General features: G+C 38.9%; 1 protein-coding gene across 1 annotated transcript in view; it reads right to left on the bottom strand.

Moving 5' to 3' along the window:
• KALRN (kalirin RhoGEF kinase) overlaps positions 1–22,087 on the bottom strand; it is a 513,637-nt gene that overhangs the window by 264,770 nt on the left and 226,780 nt on the right. Inside the window, exons 6-8 of the mRNA XM_065638225.1 lie at positions 18,549–18,671; positions 8,498–8,689; positions 1,500–1,631 (exon numbers count right to left, since the gene is read on the bottom strand). Of these exons, the coding sequence (XP_065494297.1) occupies positions 1,500–1,631; positions 8,498–8,689; positions 18,549–18,671 (447 nt within the window). The remainder of the gene's footprint in view (positions 1–1,499; positions 1,632–8,497; positions 8,690–18,548; positions 18,672–22,087) is intronic.

Below are 22,087 nucleotides of genomic sequence, written 5' to 3'. Positions count from 1 at the left end.
ATGCAATAAAAAACCCCCTTAATTTTACCTGACTAGGCACATGTATAAAATTCACAGTTGCAACTAGACATCAACAGGACAGTTCTGTGTTTGCTCACACAACCTGCTGTTCCTGAGAAGCACAAGTATTGAATAAGGAATCACCCTTCGTGATAGCAACCCAGACTTACTCATTCTAATTGACTAGCTCTCAAATTCTTGCAGGTGTTAAATAAGAGATTTCTATCTAACATTCCTTGCATTCATCATCAAGGTATCTGCAGAACTTGACTGTGTAAGTGTGAGTGCCTACCACCAAGCCTACATTAGCAAATCCTTTTCCCTTGTATTTTATACTATTTATTCTCCCATGATGATCAGAGCAAGGCCTGAGCACGAAGGAGAGTTTTTATGTTCTGGAGTCTTCATGTAGTAACTTACTAAGTATAGCAAGCACTACCACAGTCCCGTCCCTTGATACGCAGAAAGACAGGCAAGCACAGTACATGGAAATGAAAAATACAACTAAACCCAAGCATTCAGGTGACCTCTAGATTACTTTCCAACAGGCTTGAGTCCTGGAGACATGAATAACAGAATGGAATGGATAATGTCCATGTTCAATAAGGTAAGTTCAATGGATAATGTAATGTTCAATAAGCTAAGGCAGTCTATTCCCTACCAGTTTCCCTCTCCCAGGGTAATTTGCAGGTTGGCCTGTGCCTGGGTAAACACCTGGACTAGTCTCATTGCTAAAGGAGTCCTTCCAAATGCCAGGGAGGTCCTGCAGCCCTTTTGCAAAATAAAGTGGACAGAACACAGACCCTGGCCTGCACAGTAAGATGCACTGAATGTCAGCTGATTGTAGCTTTTATTGTCAACTGTAGGTTTTATTTCATGCTGCATGAATAGGGGAAAAACAAGTGAAGAATTTTAGGGGTTTTTTGACAAAATGACAGAGAGTATGTTTTAATATTTGTATCCTTGAACCCTCTTTTAAAGGAAAAGAACACATACCCTATTTAGGTCTGAGATATTTGACACAACAGTGTATACAAATACATCTAAAGCACAGTCTCAGCATTCATTGTAATGAGGACCTGACAGCTCTGTGACTTGATACATTGAAGGAAAAAGCCTTTGGCATCCTCTGTTCCCATTAGCACACCTGTGCTAGAGCGAGGACTCATTCGCAGGAGGAAAGCAACAGGAGTAAATCTAATGGTGCTTAAAGGGGTTCCTTGTCCAGTAAAGGCAGTGAAGCGGCTCTTTTTTGAGGTGCAACACTAGTTCTAGATTTCATTTCTCTATGGGGTTTGTCCCCCACATTGTCCTTTTGTGCCCTTACAAGCAGATTGCTGGGAGTCACGTCCTACAGCCTGGGATTAGATCTGACTCGTTCTTTGAAACAGGTGCAGAAATGGAAAGCAGACCCTAGCTCTTTTAGCTAGCTCCAAAATGCAGTCACATGTCTGTTATCACTTAACAGGTACTCACATGATTTTCTGGGAAGAACATACCTCTGTGTAGGCCTGTGTTACTTGTTCGTACAGGGTCTGATGATGATGGATGGCCAGTTCCAGGTCTTGCATTTCTGAGGGGAGGCCTCCTTCACTGCACATTTTGCACCAGGCATCCACACCTGAGAGGAACTGAAACAATTCCAGGAACAATGAGCAATAGTGACATATCAACATTAGAAAACTTTGTTTGCAGAGTGCCACAGATTGACTGCGGCAAGGACTGAGGAAAAATGTAATAGTTATAAAGGAGTCCTTTTGGGCACCCTGGAACAGCACATTCCTGTCACCTCCTCAGTACTTGAAGAGCACCTAGATCCAAAGGAAGGTTTTCTGTTTCTTCTGGATTAAAAACAAATGCTCCTTTAACCTGGCACAGATATCCAGGCTCTAAAGGTCTTTGCAAACGACACAGGGAGGCTACAACATTGCATTCCAAAAAAGGGAGGCTGCAACGTGTTTAGAAAAACCATCAGTTTGAAGCACAAAAGGACACAGTTACAAATCCAGCTGTATTTGGCACTGTCTCAGCTCTCAGTCTTCCCTCAGTTGCTTACCTGTCCTTAACACTACTAATTTGAGTAACAGAAAACTCCCATTGAAATCAATGCTGACATTCATTTCGGTGAAAGGTAGACGGTCTGTACTAAAGCAGTTTCCAACCCAGAGCCAGCTCAGTGGGATTGCTAATAGGATACCAAGGCTTCAAACCCCTGGGTCACACATTTGATTCTGGCCCAGGTCAGCAGTGATCGGATGCCGTTACCACCTGACAGCTGCCAAGCAGCCAGTACAAAATGAGCTGCTGGTCTCAGTCCAGTTCCTGGTGGGCAGGCATCCATGAAAAGGGAGAAAAAAATCGTTGCTATTGCAATTGATACGGTTTAGCACCTTGGTTGGAAGCCTTAAACAGACAGTCGGAAACTGAATGGCTTCGGCCAGCAGAGAAATGGGAAAAAAAAAAAAAATCCGCTCTTAAAGGCCTCCAGAGCGGTGCTGATGCACTTTGACAGAACAAATTGGGGAAGCTCCCCTGAGTGCTGGCTGTTCTTTAAAAGAAAAGAGGAATTGAGTCTCTTAGGTTCTCATCCTGTTTTTCTTTTAAGAAGGGCTTACTTCAATGACAAGCTCACATGTTCATATTTTGTCCATACTAACTGCCTAGTGCCACCTCATTACTTCTCATTAATAATTTCTCTTCCTCCACCTTTCCACTAAACCAGCCTGCCATACTTTTGGGCTATTTATAAAAAAGAACAGCTAATTATACAACAGATGCAGTGCCCTGTAGGGTGAATGTATAATGCTACAAAACCAGCCCCAGGATCACAGCCTTATCCACTCCTGAAGTGTTCACCTGTGGCTTGTTAGTAAAGCATTCACTCACAGCACGAAGGGCTGTGAGATTCAAAGCAAAGAATTTCAATTCAACCCTGGCTCTGGCATCAGCATCCTTTTTTATTAGCAGTGCAAAGCTATTCACCATGCTGCTGTGTAATCAAGGCTATAAAGTATTTGCATTGTAAACACTTCTTTTCAGTGCACAAAGATTCAGTGACAAAGATGAATTCCTAAACATCCATGTCTACAAAGTATAAATCTACCAGTGAAAAGTGTGCTTTCTAGAAGGCTGGAGGCAAGGATGACAGATTGTCCTGATCTGTTGAATGTCTTCAGATGAAATCCTTCAAAACACCCTTGCATAAAGCTGAAGTCATCATATTTTGTGCCAAGGTAGTGGAATTCACATCATTTCCTATTCAGTTTTCAGAGCATGGAGCTGAGATCAATCCCTTTTGGGGCTGTTACATGAACCTCTTGGTTGAAGCAGTGAACAAAAGACCTTTACACCTTATAGACCAGTGTTCTTGCTGCTGGAATCACACTGTTATTGCTTTTATCAAAACTGCTGAATTCTACCAATTTTAGTATAAGCTCTTAATAGTCAGGTTACTCACTCATATACTCCTATCCCCAGACTGTGATTTGCACAGTAGGTGGAAGAAGTCTCAAGAAGATCCTAGGTACATAACTGCATTTCCACCTTACTGTCTCATATCTCTCTTTCATTTGTACATCTGTTGTATATAGACAATGTCACATCAACAATTACATCAGTAATTTCACTTCTGCCATTAGCAGGAGCAGTTGACATTATCTGTTTTAAAAAGTTTTAAGGAATGCAGGCTGTTAGCGTTTTACTCAGATACCCCAAAACAGTGCATGGTGGTCTGCACTGCATGTGCAGATTCATGCAGGGATATTAAATGTGTTTTTAAGGGTTTTTGCAGTTCATGCCACAGAACTATTGATTTAGGTATTTTGAAAAAAGCAGGTATGTTAATTTTTATTATTTGTCACACACTGTGACAGACACAAAAAACTATTAATGTAACCATTAATACTAGAAGATATGCGTATCACAAAATCACCATTGACTGAGTTGAGAAAACATGCATTTAAAATTGTGAATTGTTAACTGTTAGGTTGGAACATAGCTGTTACTGTCCGCTGGATACTCAATATCATTTAAATTAATTGCTTAAATTTCTAGTTAGCTCATGGACTAGACTATCTCCTATTTGGAACATAAATCTGTTTAAATATGATTTGAAATGGCAGGCTCCAATAATTGTTCATGTTTTTCAAGATTTCAGGAAATATTAAGAAAAATTTCTCCTAAAAAATAAAAAAGTCTCCCAGGTACCTTTGTGCCTCTGATCCAGCCCAAAAATAACTTTAAAGTAATGACCTATACTTACTTCTGACTCACAACCGATTCACCTAAGTTGCAAATTCTGTATTAGGTCAGGTAATGTATTCTCAGAATAATTCTTACTAGCTTTCCTCAGGGACTGCTATGCTGTACGCCATAGTTCCTCCAAAACACAGCTCAAACATTTTTCAGTCCATATTTCTCCACATTTTTTGCACAATCCTTGCTTACTGCTTATTAGGCTTCTGAGTGAAAGCTGTAGGAAAACCAGGGTGGTTCTCCTAGCCCCCAGAGAAATTAAAACCAAAGTCTAGTGTACTTTCATGCTCTGGAACAGCTGTGGGGAAAGATGGGAAGAAGGCCATGAACCTTTTCCTCAGCAACCTATAATATCTCTTGATGCCCTGATTTGGTTTTTTTGTATGAGGCTAGTCCTGTATTTCCATTTGTTGTTTCCGGAATTTCCCTGTCTAATGCAGAATTTATCTTGTTCTTATCCCTGCATCTTACAGATATCAATTGGCTTTTCCTATCCTCCCTTTACTCAGATTCTTTCTCTCTTTTTCCTTTTCCTCTCTTTTTCATTTTCTTTCCTCAAACAGGGGAGTTTAGGATGAGCTTAGAGAGATCCAGGCAGAGATGAGAACGGTAGCCTTCCTACTTGGGGAGTAAGATAATATTGAACAAATGGTCAGGGGTCAGTTTTTAGAGAATCATCATAAATGTCTGGTGTGTGCACCTAAGACCTACTACCTTAAATAGTAATTCTGCTTGTGCACTTCTGAGGGTAGACTCTCACCCAGAATTAATTGGTTAAGATCTCTTGGCTGATTGAAGACATTAATTAGTTCATTGTGACAGGATCTGTAGAGTGAGCATCTTATGAATTCTTTAGCACACTTTCAGAGATTACATCCAGGAAAGGGAGGACACCTGGTATGTCTGCTTCCCCCATCTGGCAGTTAGTGGGCAGGAATCTCATCTGGAGTAAATCAGCAGAGTTCTCTTGAAGTCACAGTGAGATAAAACATATTGTCCTACATTCTATTGTAACTTTGAATAGCCTCAGACATACCTAAAGATACAGAAGCAGGTTCTCTTTTGCACTAGAATATCTGCATGCTAGCATGAGAAACGGAGGGGGGAAAAAAAGAAAAAAGAAAACAAGAAAAGAAGAAAACAAACCAAAAAACCACCCCCCACACACGAAGAAAAAAAAACCCAAACCAAACCAAACAAAACAACAATAAACCACAAACAAAACAAAACAAAAAAACCCAAGAGATTTGGGAAACACCTTCACTGAATATCTTGACTTGCACCTTGACCTGGACATAGTGGTTGTTTGGAGTTTAGTTTACCAGCTTTTGATCAAACACATGTGCTGAAGGAAGCCTAGCTGGAGGCTAAGTTGGTAAGATTTGTCTTTTCTTTCTTTATTTCTTTCTCTCTTTGTTTCTTTCTCTCTTTGTTTCTTTCTTTCTTTCTCTCTTTCTTTCTCTTTCTCTCTCTCTTTCTTTCTTTTCTTTCCTGTTTTTCGCTTTTCTTTGCTCTTTTCTTGATGATGGTCTACTATGTACAAATTGTGTTTAAAAAATAAAAATAAAAAAAGAAGCTTTGATCCAGGAACTCATTTGGCCGAGTCCCATTCAACATGCCACATGTATCTGCAGTAAAAGCCAGAAAAGCAATGGGATTCTGAGGCACGTGAAGACAGATGTGAGGTTCGATTCTCAGCAGGGTTGACTCAGCCTTTCATCCCTCCAAACCAGACAAATTGTATTCTGTGCAGTTTTCTGTGTGGGGTCTTTTGGAAGGGACCTTGAAAAACAAGTTGCTTCCTGCTCAGCTTGCATATTGTAGAGATCGTAGAGCTTTTCATAAATCTCTGTCCCAAGCCAACAACTTCCTTGCAGGCTGGGCTGTGCCAAAGGCTGAAAGATTATGGTCCTAATAGACTTGTTTCCTGTTGGCATCACAGAGAACTTCAATCAATAGGAAGGAATGAACAAAGAGGCCGTAGCAGCTTATCGCACTGGAGAGGGAAAGGCAATCTGCGTGTCAGATCGGTATGAGGGAAGCAGGGGTGCACTGTGGGAGAAACAGTTGGATCCGCAGCAAGATTACTTTTATTGACAGAACAAAGGAAGCGAAAAAAGATTTGATCTTCAACAAAGAAAATAGCGGGTTTATCTACATCTTTGCTTCAGAGATTTAAGCTGTGTTTATTGTAAAATAACAAAGACCTGGTCTGACTTAAAAAAAAAAAAATCCATGCTGGGTGATGCCAAATAATAAAGAGTCACCTTTGGAATGAACGCTTGGTAGACAGCAGACTGAGTGACAGCAGACTGAGTTATAGACCAAATCCAAAACACCTCACTCTTTATACTATACAGAGATCAAATGACTAAGTTATTAGCATTCAAGTTATTGATTTATCCTACCAGAGTTACTAAAGCAAGGCCAAAATTTTAGTCCTGGCTAATCAACATGCTGACTCGCACATTTCTTTCTTGCAGCAGTCTGAGTTTACAGGCTTCACATCAGCACTTATCTTCCACTGAATTGTCTCTTATTGCAAGTGAGGAGCAACTGCTGTTCACAATTAGCAAATTCTCCTGTCTGGTTAGTAATGAGTGACTGGCTGCTGTCAGGCAGTACAATGTTCGGTTCTTTACGAAGAGGTGTCAAGGCAGGACTGCGTTTTTCACATCCATCCATTCAATTGTAAAGAAAAAAAAGACCCAAGGCTGGAAGTGATATTAGTGTAGCCTTTTTTCTAAGTTAAAGCTGAGGTAAAATACCCACTTTGACACTGTTCAAAAGGTAGGAAGACAAAAAAAAATTAGCTTGACAGACAGTTCAATACAGCTTTCTGTTTTATTGCCTTTCATGCTATGCAATACCTCAGCAACCCTTCATAAACTGCAAACAAGACTGACACTTCAGAAAAATAGGGGATCGCTCATAAAAAGAAAAAAAAAAAAGGAAACAAACAAAAAAGAAACCCTAAACATCAAACAAATCAAAACAAGAAAGAACGAACTAATTTATTAGTAAACATTCTCATTTTGACTATTGACTTAATATAAATTCTTTTCTGATTTTTCTTTATGAGCATATGATGACTGACAATTATTAAGAAGAAGACTACACCTAAAAACTACAGTGCCAACTGTACATGGAGAAAAGTACTTGTACTGGGCATCATCTTGGTGTATCAGTCCCATCAGAGCCACTGAGCGGCTTACAGGAGTAAGTGCCCAGTAGGGTGAGTAATTGCTCTATGCTGTGGCCTGTTGTCAATAGGAAACACAAAATAAAGAAAAATCCATTATAATTCTATGGTCAGAAACAAGCAATAAAGAAAATCTTTACTGTTTGAGCTAAGCTTTTCCACACGCATATTCTGGCTTAGGCAATGTTTCTGGGTTATCAGTTATAATTTCTCCTTCAGACACTGGAAGTATGGTTCATTTTATAAATATCAAGCACACTCACCTAGTTTTTTTGATATTAACTACTTGGAAACACAAGCTCACAACAATACTGAAGAGAGCCTCAAAGCAGCGTTTGTCACTGGAAAATGAATATGATCAACATATGATCAAGGTTGAACCGTCACTCATTTTCACATTTTTCTTAGCTATGAAATTATGGAATAATTCTGGTAGTTTTTAAAGACACAAACCAGAGTTCAGGGACATGGAAGATATTCTTGAATGTTCCTAGCTGTCTCTGAAGCCTCTACTTAGTGAAGCCTAACAAAGTTTGGGACTATGGAGAGCACTGCAGGAGTAGGTGGTGTAATGAATTCTATGAGATTCATTAACAATTATGTTCTTTAGCTTCTAGAAATTGTCTGCTGGTATGGGTCTATGTCATGTGCGTGAATATTCTCGTGCACATTGCACATACAACATCTACATATGAGTGCAGAGACATACCTTTTTCTTGACTATAATACTCCTGAATATATTCGCAGCACTGACAAAGTATTAGGCAATAGAAATAAAGCAGCACGTTACTGCACTAGTGCACTTCAGTTATGATCAGATTCTTTCTCATTACTAAGGCTTAAACATATTTTCTTGCCCACTCAGGGAACATGTACCAGTTTTTTGGGGGAAACATTGCTCTTTGTTTTTGAGGCACTGACCCACTAGGAACAAGGCTCTTAACTTCTCTGCACATTAGCCAAAAGCCATCAGGTAAGACTGCAGCAGCATCGTTACCAAAGTAGCAGAGAATCATTTTGCCAGTCACAAAAGTATCTCACCTGTTCAGCTTTCTGGTGAAAGACAGCAGACATGGCTAAGATGGTGCTGCGCTCATCCAGAGCTGCAGCAAAACTCTTCCACTCTTGATCCAGCTGGCTGGATATTTGTTTAATTTGCTGGGAAGCGTAATGGCCTGCCTCGGAAAGCCTTGACGCAACAGACATGATCCGATTGATGTTGACATAGGCATTCTGAAAATTAAAAAGCACACATAAATAAAGAGAAGGAAGAACCGTGACCACCCTTTGCCTTCATTACACATTCCAAACACCATCAGTTGGAGTAAAGCCGAGCAGTTCAGTGAGAGCAATCAACCACCCGCTTAAATATGTATGAATAGCAGGCAGACTAACTTCCACTCTAAAAATACATCCCTCAGGAATCTTTTTGCACATCTATGCCATCATCTAACACTGTTATCTCCCCCATTCCACTTGAATTTATTTATGTAAAACTAATGTGCCATTGCTATTTACTCACCTGTTAGGGCCTACTCATTGCTTCTATCTTATTCTTGATATTTCTGTTGCATTACTTCATATTTCTGGATGCTAAATCCACATATTCATAAGTGAAATGTTTGCTTTCTGTCCTTTGAGAACTCTCTGATAAACCTTTATAGACATGAAGCATGAACAAATGGAAAAGTCTTACAGAATTTAAAAGAGTTCGTAAGGATATTCTACAAAAATATGAGAGTTTCCATAGAAATGTATATCAAATTATATTCTTTGGTTAAAATATTATCTTTTCTGCAGGTTATTTTAAGCTGTTCTCCAGCAGAGATACCGTTTAACTACATTCTGAATTTAGAAGGAATCAAAAAGCCTACTAAAAGGGTAATATTTTCTGTCCTTCCATAAGAATTTTCCATGATGGTTTTTATTCAGCCCTGAAGTAGTGGAAGGATACTTCTTTCTCAAACTGAACTATGGACAGCAATGTAATTGCATTAAAATAGCCTTGTTCTGCATAGGAATGTAAACCTGAAAATAGTCATCATGACAGTATCTTACAGAGATGCACCATCAAAAGAAAAATGACAGCTGTCTTCCAGATTTCTGGAATGGTATTTGATATAAACATTCTCCTTTCTCTTTCCTCCTCACCAGAGGAAAGGAACATCCCAGAATTTGAGATATTTTGCTAATGTTGACTCTGATTTCTTGTCTCACTAAAGTATTTGAAAACAACTTTGGTTTTCAGAATTTCGGAGAGTAGAATCCATAAGACCCTCATGCACAAGGACAGACAGAGCCCTGATGATTTTAACAGTATTACTCATGGGCAAATAATAAATCAGAGGTGGAAGTGTTGGAGCAGGATCTCATCATAGTGAGTGGGAGCACAATGTGGAAAGAAATCTGCCAAGCTAAACATGAAACACAACAGAGCACTGCCAAGGTGGGCAGAGGTCCAAACTAAGTTGGGAAGAAGGGCGAAGTGTGTCTGCTAAGCGTGTGAGATACCTACAAAGTACACTCATCACACCTGTAAGCGCTCAAGGAAATAAAGATGGGGCCACAGCCCTTACAGACACACTGCTCTCCAGCAGAACCATGACTCTGACAGCTGTCACATAAATAACACATCTAAAGCAATAATCAACCTCCGAGTTTGTCCTTTTTTTTTTTTCTTTCTTTTCTTTCCCCCTTATCATCTAGCCTTTTCTCTAAAATTGGATTTGGTTCTAAATTGTCAGATTAAAGAAATTTTTTTTTTGGTTACAATTAGAGAAACCAATCAAAACTATTTTGCAGTTTAAGGTATACTAAAAAAAGATATTATGATTTGGAATTTTGACCACCAGCCATAGTCAAACACTTCTTTGTGTCTCTCTAAGTTAGAAACTAGAATTTAAATATTTAAGCCTTTCTCCCAGAAGGACTTAATGACTGAGCCTCAGCCAAGATAATTTTGCAACATTTCAGGTCAATTCTTCTGCTGGAAAGAAGTGTAGCATCACTATGGTTGCTGGAGGTTGGATGAGTTGCACCAAAGGAAGACATGGAACTTGGCTGTGTTTGAAGGAAAAGTTGCTGAAGAAGTTTAGATTTCATGTTAAAAATAGTTGCTTTCATCTTGCCTTTTTTTTTCTCTACACAATTATCTCAGACATCGCAATGCAATAAGGATGGAGGAAAACAACTGTGAATTCCTTGGTTCCCCATAGCTACAGTACACAGATGTACTATAATAACTAGCAGAAGGGTAAAGGTAAGATTAGTTGAAATACAGCAGATGTTCCTAGAGTCTGATTTTTGTTATGGGGATTTATATATTGTTATGTCTGTTTGTTATATTTTTATACAGAGATGAAGAAATTTATGGATGAAATTTCACTTTCCTAGATGAGGATTTTTCATGGAAGAGTACCAATGTGTCTTGTAACCAACCCCCTGACTCCATAGCAATTCCAGCAGAAAGCAAGTAGCACTTTGGGAGTCACCTGCTCACACTTCCATTCTTGGTGCATCAATGGGAAATGGCTTGGGAAACAGAGACTCCAGAGCTTCCCCTGTTGCTTTCTGAGCAATAAATGGATTCAAGTGTAGTATCACACGTGATGTGCTCTTCTGTATATGTCGAACAGGTAGTACAATGGAGATACCTCCTGCTTCAGGGCATGCACTCTTTACCTCTGCTCTATCAGTCCCACCTCAGTGAAGCAGAGACATTGAAGTGGGGCTTGGACACCTACTACTTGTCTAAGGTCTCACAGAAAAACAAGACAAAGACTTGGCTAAAGATCTGTAACTTGAAATAGCACATCCTACCAGACGTAACATATTTTACAGTCTCAGGACCTTGACCCAGTGTCACTATTATTGGGAAAGATGAGATCTCTGGGAAAGATTGGGAAAGATGGGATGACTGTGGTGGATTGAGGTAAAATGCAATATGGCTTCAAGTCATTCCAGAGTTCAGTTTCAGGAGAAAAAACATTTAATTGACCACAATCCACAAAATGCAAAATATTTCTTAATACAATAAAATTGTAAGCTGCTTTTTTTCATCTTTATCTGCCAATGTGTGATGTTCTGATTAAAATGGAAGAAAAATCTAGGCTGCCAAAATTCAACTGTTGACATTTCACAAAGTTAAACCTTCCTTTCCCCTCTGGTTTGTTCACCTCTAAAAATTGAATGAATGAATGAATGATTGAATGAATGAATGCAGATTTTTCTATGTCACTATTATATAGATCTTCTTATCCTAACAGGAAGTAAATTAAATAATTCCTGTGACTGTTTTTCCTTTAGGCTGGAAAATCCACTACTAGTAGCTTCATAGAGAGTTTAATTTAAATATAACTTAAGGGTCTCATCTTTTTTCAAAACTAGAGAGGTGTCCCCAAAGACAACTGCAAGAGATTACAGATTTATGACCATACAGGACTACAACAGGTCAAACAATGAGAAAACAACATACTAATGTTTAGAAGTAAGGGTAAAAGCACTTCAGTTGACATTCTGTTGTAGCAACACGAGGATGCACCCAATATTTGGCTAATATATATACTTTATCGTCAAAAACCTTTATTTTAGATGCATTTGAAGACTTTCCAAAAGCACTCCCCATCTTAGAGTTAATTTTTCATTGACTTTATTTCAACTTTGAAAATTTAGTAAGAAACCAGGATTCTTTCATTCTAAAAATCCCTTGACTGGCAAACAAAAGAAATATTTCCCTACATGTACATCAGCATTATGATATGCAAGAGTTTCTTTTACAGATCAGGAAAGCCTTGTGCAATGCCTCACAAGTGCACATACCCGTCTTTGTCCACCAATTCTCTAGTCCATTTCTGTCACATAAACAAGGCCTTGATTCTGGCCATCAATGTCTATAACAAAGCTGTTCCTTCCAGTGATCACTGGTAAGGTCCCCAACACCTGGCAGGACAACAGCCCTCAGTCTCAGCAATAAGCGCTGACAAGAGTGGAGTTTCGATTTTGGAATGATCTCCCACAGGGGAATAGACTAATTCAGCCCCGATCATCTAGCAGGCATGCTGGGAGAACTTCCCTCTTAATTAAACCCTCCAACTCTAGCTAGAACAGTCACTTCTTCTAATACACGTGTAAAAAGAATACCTTACACTCGCAAAAGAAAAATGAGCAGTGAGAAGCATTAAATCTGCAAGAAACTTGGCTGTGCTCATCTCATTTCCTAAAGAACCGGTTGAGATATTGTGATGGCAAGCAGTGAAGTTGAGATGCATAAGAAAGGTTTTGCAGATTAATCAAAGGTGAAATGTGATTGTTGCAGAGCTGTCCTTTAAAATAAAATAAAAAAACAACCAGCTTGCACTGTGTTTCTGTGAGTTTAGAAACCATCTGTGAAATGAACCTGACACATAAATCGAAAGCAGAATGTTCCAGTGACAAGATAAACTCATAAGGTATCTTTAAGACCTTTAAGTTTCGATAAAAAGCCAATTCTATGTAGTATGTTGCAGAATAATATTGGATGGCATTTTAGCTCAGCCTACATAGAGAAAAATACCATTCATTTAAGATAAATGTTGGGAATTTTCATCAGACATCATTAGCCTTTACATGATGATTGTAACACGTTTGAAATATATTGTGACTTTATTAGGACCTCTATCTAGTGTCAGACAGCTCTAACTCCCTGACAGCAGGGGAGGCAGCAATGCCAGCACTGAATGCTGCCATTTTTATGTGCACCCCACAGAAAGTGATAACTCATTCTTTAAGGAGGTTAACGGATCCAGGCATAAAAAACTTCTCACAGAGGAAATACAAATAACTTCAGTTGGAACAAATGGCACATATACTATGTATCCAAGTAGAGAGCTACAACCAGTATGCCTTGTGTCATATTGAAACTGTTGGGTTTTTTTTCTCTAGTGAATTTACTGGATTGAGATTACGCACAAAATGTTGGAGCTAAATAGTCATCTTTGTGAAAAGTATTATTGCTTCGGTATAAACATTATACAGCTGTGATAAAGACTAACATAATTTATTTTGAAACTAAAGTGAAAACAAGCACTGCTTTGAATCACAGAAAAAATATCTATGATCCTTATTTGAAAGAAAAATACCATGCTACAGTTTATTACCTCAAATACATGACTTCTCCACATCCCACATTGTTCATTTAAAAGGAAGAATTATTATTGTAGAAAACAGGGTAACACATTGTTTTTTGAAGAAGCAGCTTTGGTCGCAGCATGCCTACAGAGATGTATAGGAAGAGTATGGGACAAAAGGCATGACCCAATAAACATTTTGAGAGTATATTTTATAGAGGAACTGAAGATAATATTTCAACTATTAGTTATGTCAGGCTTATAGGACACTAGGCATAGCGTGAAGAAAACAAAACACGTTAGAGATCCAAGATCTGATACAACTTCCACTGAAGTCTGTAGAGTTTTTCCCTGCAAAACAAAGAGCCATCCTCAGATATATTTTCTGCCTACGTACCTTCTCGCAATACCGATTTTAGTGTATTGACAAAACAAAATAAATCCCAAAGACATAAACAACCCAAGGCCCCACAACCAATGAGTGCTTCAAGTTCTCATTATTTTGTTACTCAGATTCACAATAGTTGAACTGTTCTCAATCCAACAGTTGCTGGGACTAACATATTGCCTAAAAAAAAAAAAAGATCTAGCTAAATTATGAAACAAATTTCTAGCAAAATTACAATTATAAAGCAAGCTCCCAGAGAAAGTTTATAGTGTGATCTAGTTCACCCTTGAGACTCAGAAACCAGAAGATTTATATTAAAAAATGCATCACCATTTAAGTGGGTTTGAGAAGTCATTCTTGAACTGATCTCCATGTCTTGAGTCTGAGGCATAGTAGCTAAATATTTGAGTTTTGTAATTAGCATAAGAAAGCTTAAAGACTCATCAGATATGAATCTAATTTGAATTTTTAATTTATTAAAACTCACCAGAATCTTAAGTTTTCAGACTTGGGTGGGTCACAATAACCTACTTGGGATTTCAAACAGATCTGAGAGTAATAACCTCCCCATTCTCTGGTAAAGAAACAGGAAAGGATTCTTGTCGTTTTCTTTTTGCAGCCAAGGGTATTACATGAAGAGATTGAAGAATACTGGATTATAAACACAAATGAGTACATACAGAACAGTAAATTCAGCAGAGTTATAGTTTTCTCTATGACAACTTCTGCATTATGTTACTTAATCCTAATCCTTCACAAATATTTGTCTTAATGCAAGACGATTCTTGATGTGCAAAGGTAATTAAAGTATATAAATATTGTAGGAGCAGAGCCTTTGGCAACAGACTGCAAGGCAGAAAACATTTCTTCCTTTGAAAGTGTATAGCACCTAGAACAGTGACTTAAACTTCCTACTCTTACTACGATATGAATATTATCAAATAATATGCACTAGCCATTTTGCAAGTCTCCAACAGAAATCAAACGGTAGCATGAATAACTGAAGATGTTGCAATAAAAATAAGACAGTTGAATGAAGGCAGTTGTGCAGTAGCAATCACATGATTACGTGTTTGTAACATTACTGACTGTAATGTTCTTAGAGAAAAGTATATTGGATAAGAGAAACCAAAACCCACAACAGACTGTGCATCAGAAAACCCGGCAAAACACACAGACCTTGTATATCCTGCCTCAAGAAGCTGCAATTAGTTGTGGTGATTCTTTCATGCTAGTCTCTCCATTTTCAGCAAGACTTCCCTTCACTAAAGCAGTGTTACACATGAAAGAGACCTGATCCATATTTCTAGCCCATTTCTCCGACAACCCAAGCATGGCTCAGATTATTGTGTAGGCTTGGAGTATGTAATGTCCTACCACTATGTTTGTAGTCATCACCCATCTTTCTCTGTTTTTACTTCGTTCAAGTAAGTCAATCTGTCTCGAGTCCATTGCTGAGCGTCACTGACTCTTGCCTTGAACAAATGCAGGGGCTTCATCCTCAGTGCAGCGTGTCTTCACATGGGTTTGCACGAGCTCTTGTGCATGCCAAGACACAAAACTACCATCTAACGCAGGAGCTGCCTGTGGCCAGGAAAGGGTCATTTTAGTTTCTATCTCCTCCAGCTCTCCCTGCACGCTTTACCACAACTGGAGTGACTAGTATGCAGCCCAACACCCTGATGCAGCAAGCTGATGTCTCCTGCATGCTAACGCCCTCATATTCACAATACTGACTTCTGAGCAGAGCAGGAGTCTCTCCACATTTTTCTAGCAAAGAATCTGCTCCATCTACAAAAGACGATCACTGCTGACAGCAGCACTATACCGATATAAGAACAGCAGCTCCAGGTTGGTTCAAGTCGCCTGCAGCTTAAGGTTACTACCCTTTTCCCACTATTTTCCAAATGTCCTTTCAGCTTGATACACCCCCACATCTGCTATTCCAAAAATCAGATGCCCAGCCCTCTGCAAGGCAGCAGCCCTGTTTGATTGCACAAGTCAACCTCACCAGGCTGTAAAAGTCACTTCAGCTGCCAGCCTGTGCAATGCTAGCATTGAAATCCCCTCTAGAAAGGCCATTGTGCAGACACATAACCCAAATACAGGCCATTCAGCATTATGGAAACTCTTGAGAAACCTATTTGATCATGAGGAATTTCAAACACCGAGTAAAACTGGTATTTCTGATAAACGCCATGGAATGGAGGCCTCATTCAGAAATAAACAAAAAAAAGAAAGGAAAATTGTAGCCCTGAGTTGCATCTGTATCCTGAAGTATTTCTGTAGTCTTTTTGTCTTTTTTATCCCAACTTTGTCATACCGTGAATAACAATACCACAACTCCTTATGTAACCTCTGTTCGACAGCTGAAATCTGTTGAAGAATTTTTTTAAAAATAGAAATCTAAGTTGAATAAACTGTGCCTGTTTGCTGTATGAATAGATGTTTATCCAAAACGAAAATGAAACATCACTCTATCAGAGGGGAACCAAGGACTAAAATTCAGCTAAGGCTAAAAGAAAAGGAGCATATGGGAAATTATATACAGGTGTATTTTACAGGTACTGCTCTCTTTCAGTTATGTTTGTGTGAGGATTATGTGAGAACAGATAGATTCGATGTATTTGTTATATTGTGGGGTTCTCCCCCACAGTCATATATTTCAGTCCAATTAATTAGAGCAGAACTGAGTGCCACGTCTCACTGTACTTACAGGTTGGAAGTGAAAAGTGCTCACTATTCATGCCCTTCCACATAGGTCCCCTATGCTAAAGAGACGGAGGATAAAATCTTTGTAGATTCATTCCTGCTGACTGTGTGGGCTTCCATATCGCTATACATGTGTGTGGGTTATACTGGAGATGGTGTAAAATGGGTGGCACATCATCTGTCGCACTCTTTCCCCTCAGCAGAAAAGGTCTCTCTCCTGGGCAGGTCTATCAGATGGGAGTTTGGCAGCACTGAGATGGCACAGCTAAGAGCCACAGCACAGCCACCAAGAGAACCCTGCCACCAGAAGTTCCCTCAAGATCTTTGCAAATGTCTGTTGGGGACAGATGTAAGAAAAATGGAGGAAAATAACTTTTCTTCAATTAGGTGGAACCCTCCCTGTCACCCATTAATTTTCTGTTAAAAACTATTTCCAAATTTAGCTCCCAGTTATTTTAATAAAATAATACTGGACAGCACCACAAAAAGGATAAAGGGAGTCCTCCTGCTTGCCTCTTCTAGTGGTGTTTTCTGAGTAATTATGAATGACTTGGCATCTTTCATAATTCAAATGACTTTTAATGTACTGACCTTCAGGACACATATTTGTTAGGATTCTGTGAGCAGCGGTATCATATGGAGGCCATGCTATCCTGCATTTTGCTAGATGGTGTGATAGCAAGCTTAACAATCAGGTGCCTCGAGTCTGTTTTTCAGTCCTTCTTTCAATTATAATCACAATAAATACATTAATAGCCATTAAAAACATTTCTCACCTTCCGCTCTTATACAATGCCCTAGTGAGGCACAGTGCTTTACTGAGCAATAGCTAGGTCAGTAGAAGTGACCGGTGGAATTTAGGTCAGAGAAGTTAATTACCTGATCTGGGATTTGGCCAGAATACTAGGGTTAACATCTGTAATCATGAAAGCAGTGTGTGGCCTTTAATGACCTCAGGTCATCAGGACTTTTTTCACATTTCAGACAACTGCTCTCAAGTACCTTGCCCTTTGGCAGCACAGTCAGTTATGGTTTAGTGACTTACATCACCAACTTAAAACATCAGCCACCACCTTGGAGGCCTTAGCCCCACTGCAGCTGTACTCTGGGAGTGCACAACATGAAGAGGGACAGCTGTAGCGGCTGCTTCACTCAGGACTAGCTTTTGTGTAGGTGACAGCGAGCGTTCAGAGGGCTCATCTCTGCATTGCGCAACTGCAGCAGGGGGTATGCGTGCATTTTCCTAACCCAGTGCAACAATCAAAACATCAATACATTCTGTCCTCATTTCTGTGTTGAAAGCATAGCAATTTCCAGAACAAACACCTTATGCCTGGAAAGAATAAGAAAGTGAGTAAAACACTTATAAATGTATAATGATGGGGTTTTTTTTTTAAAAAAAAAACAAAAACAAAAAGCCAAAGGTAAGTCGAGGTGCATTCAAAAAGACTGACCGATTAACTATTGAAAAGCTAAACTGCCACTGTGGCCACAACTGACAGCTTGATTAGCTTCTCTTTTCCAAGGTTTTGAAAAGTACCTTTTGCAGGGCGTGGGGGGAAAATCATAAATTATTAAGGTGCCACCTACAGTTTTCATTAATTCCCGGTCAAAGAAATGTCAAAAATGTTTAAAAAATATTGTATTTGTTCTCCAAAATGTAAACAAAGTCCGCAGGACTGTGCTGCTCTTAAGTCAAGGAAATAATCATATACCAGTGCCTGGGTGGACAGAGCAATACTTTGCTTCCCAGAAATCGGGCTGCTACAGCAGCCCAGCCTGACCTTCCTCACTTCACCTTCCACAGGTCTGTGGTGCTCTCAGAACTGCCGGCTATTTCCTCACCCATGTGCACCGACCCGCTGTTCACAACGTGTCCTCAACTCACCATGGAATTCATGGCAAAGTGGTTGTGCTGCGTCTGGAGGTCAAGGGCATGTTGGTAGCTCACGCCAATCTCCGTGTGACTCTGCAGGAACAGTTCCTTGTTGTGGCTAATCCAGTCGAACATCTAGAAGTATTCACATAAGGAAAAAAAAAAGTATTAGAAAGGGATGAAAAAGTAAGAGATAGTGCAAAGTATAAAAATCCACAGTTCTGAGACAGGCATATAAGCAACACAGAGAAAAACTCCTCATCTATGTTCTTCATCAAAATAAGCTGTTGAGCAATGGAAGCATTTAAGTTATCACCACATTTTGTTATTAACAGAATGATGAGTCAGGAAACATAATTCATAAAGCACATTCCTCAGTAATCTGGTCCCATCATTTTTTCCTCTAAGTAACAGGAATTGCTTATATAGAAAGATGGCAGCAGAGGGACCTAAAATCAGGGTTTCCTGATTCTAGGGTATTATATTAATGTCTATAAAGAGTACACATTTAAACTTCACCCACTTCCAAATGTATTTCCAAGCAAAATGGGTAGTTCAGGTACTTCAGACGCAGATATATACTGAATAAAGTTGATGAAATTAATTCCTTATTTTGTAGCACGTTAATGTAACACTTCAGTCTGCAGCATGTTCATTCGTTGTTAGGCATCACAAATCACCTAAGAGATAGTGTGTTTCTGTTTTGGCTTGTTCTGTGCTGTGCTAGAGACTAAATGCTTTCAAAGTGAGAACTTCCCATTCTTTACTCCTGTCTACAGCTCTGCGGGCATTACAATCTCGGGTTTCTTCTTTTTTGTAAACATTTTTGTTACAGAATCCCTTCAAACCATGTTCTCTTATCTCCACCCCAGCAAGCTGGGGAACTGTCCATTTAATAAGGACTCTTTCATAATTAAAACAAATAAACAAAAAAAACCCCCACTAAACACACTACAACCCCTTCCCTCCTCCCCCCCAACACACACACACTTATTAATTCATTATAAGGAAAGAAAAACTAATTATAGAGGCAGTGGAGGTCAGGTCAATACAGTCTCTGGTGCTAGATAAAGTGTTTTAGGGTGAAAAGGCAAGTGATGCAGCTTCTAAGCAACCACCTTACAGTCAAAGGATCAGTCCAGATCATTGTTATAACATTTAGGTGTCCTCCAGTCAAGAACTGTTTTGTTCCTTAACACTGAATAACATTTTTTGACCTGTGACAGCTGAAAAACCCTCAGAGCCCACGGCTCAGGCACTGTGTGTTGCTCAGGGCCAGTGACCCGTTCCCTGTAGAGATGATGCTCCCAAGAGCAGAGAAAAGGCCTCGTACAGATCACATATGATTCCTGCGATAAACTTGGCATTTTGTGTTGAGCACTCTATTCTGCATGAGATTGCACTGCTTTTATGCGGGGGATTTGCAGAAACAATATTGAATATCCCTTTCATCAAAAGGCAAATAAACATTGCAATTGCTCCAGTGCCATCAGGCACATTGCACTGACCTGGTCCCAAAAATCTGTCACGTATACTTGACTTCTTAATCTTTTATTTATGAAAATACACTTGCCACCACAGACTCTATACTGGCTTGTATTTTGTGCTGATGAACAGTCTTAGAGGCCAAATTTGGTTCAAGTTACAATGATACAAGTCCACAGTAATATCATTGACACAGTTGCTTTCTCATTTGTACCTGTGGAGCTGATCAAAATCAGACGTATCACCATTTTTTCATAAAATATAAATACCAAGATTTTTGCAAGGATGAGATCAGGGGGTTTAAACATTGCTGCCAATTAAACAGAATGAAACAACCTACTATAACCTGAAGATGCACCTAAAGCTTTCTTATTGGATTCCTTTTTCTTACTTTATTAAGATCTAATAAGCAACATAAGCACAAAGTATGTTGTCACACTTGCGGGCTTAAAGAAAAAAAAAAGCCACAAAGCAAATAAAGAAAGAAAAATTCCATAACAGCAGAGTTCATGTCCCAGCAACAAGATTTTACATCTCTGCTGAGAAACCAAAACAGATTTCTTGTAAGTAGATATATGTTTGATGTGAACATTTTTTAATGTTTTAACCAACCTAAAGACACTCAGGGAGAAGAAAATTGGCAGCAATCCACTAAAAATAAACAATAAATCTAATATTTTATGCTCAGCAATGCCAAATCAGGATCTTTTTAAGACAAGTAATTTAAATTAGTAATCTATTATTCTGTGGATAGGGAGTATTTCCTCCATCTAATCTATACACATATTATTGGATAAGAATCTAGGTTAAACTAAACTATGCTTCTGCCTTTTAAAATACAATAATAAACTACCAAGAAATTAAAAATAAACTTAAAAGATGGTTAATCTTTTTGTCTTGTTTAATCAATTGAAATACACAATAGCAGTTGAAAGGACGACCTTCAGGAATTTTGAGCAACAGACCTCAGTGATAAGATCTGTACCAGCTTCCAAAATGGTGTGTTTTTAAAACTTCTGTTCATGGTCAATAGTAGACTTTGGAAGAGACTCAATTTCACTTTAGACTTTGAATCTTTCTATTACATTCTTTATAAAAAAATACTTGGGTTTCAGCTGGCCTATGCCTGTAGAAAATTATGCTCCATCAATATGGTCTGAAGTCTCTTCCTGACTCTGTCAAGTCTCACTTGAAAGCCCAAAGAATGAAGAGTTTTGAGTTTAATGTGGTTTGGAGCAGGCAGAAAATAAAGCAAGATGCCTAGGAAAGAGTGAAGAGAAAAAAATATGCAGATACACTACAGTCTAAAGTAGGGTTAATGATGCACTTAATGCTATAAAAAATTTCATTATTCTTGGGTCTTAATGAATAATAAGCAGTATTTACAATCAGTCTTGCTTTGCAAGGGCTTTGCAAGACTGCATACCTTACAGAACGCATTAGTGTATCTGAGATACCCAAACAAGTTCCAGATGAACTGGTACCTCTGCATGACACAGTCCAGTGCTGTGCGGAAATACTATCTTGACCCCTAAAACCAACACAGCCTGGACACATTACTTCTTGGATTTGTCTGCATAGCTTGTGTTTCCAGGGCTGGTTCATTTAGAGACTTCTCCAGTATTTCTGCTTAATGCTTACTTAACTGTAGACATTTTCACAAGTACCGAGAAAATAGTATTGGGTTTTCTTTATTGCACAGGTCTGGCATCTTGGGAAACTTTGTACTTTCACCTTCCTAATCAAGGATACATGGAAATGATAAGTATCATGCAGTCCCACAGATCATAAGATTTGCTTAATAATCGTGGGATTTAAACAAATAAATACATCAATATGGAGTCTTATTTGCTTTTGAGATCAAATGTATTGTGTTTTCAAACTTTTCTCCTCAACCACAAGATCTACAAATGGACTTAAACTATTTTCTTGTAATAATATGACTGGAAGCTGAGGATCTAAAAATACCAGATGTTGGGTGACTCGTGATGCTGCTGCAAGAGTTTGCAATGTGTGGACAGGCGGTTTCAATATGAAGATCTGTCAACTTTGCCTGGCCTGGCCCA

Source organism: Caloenas nicobarica, chromosome 6, assembly GCF_036013445.1.
Source record: "Caloenas nicobarica isolate bCalNic1 chromosome 6, bCalNic1.hap1, whole genome shotgun sequence".
Classification (NCBI taxonomy): domain Eukaryota; kingdom Metazoa; phylum Chordata; class Aves; order Columbiformes; family Columbidae; genus Caloenas; species Caloenas nicobarica.
Note: the sequence above shows the minus strand (reverse complement) of the source record. Positions and strands in the feature narration are given on the sequence as shown.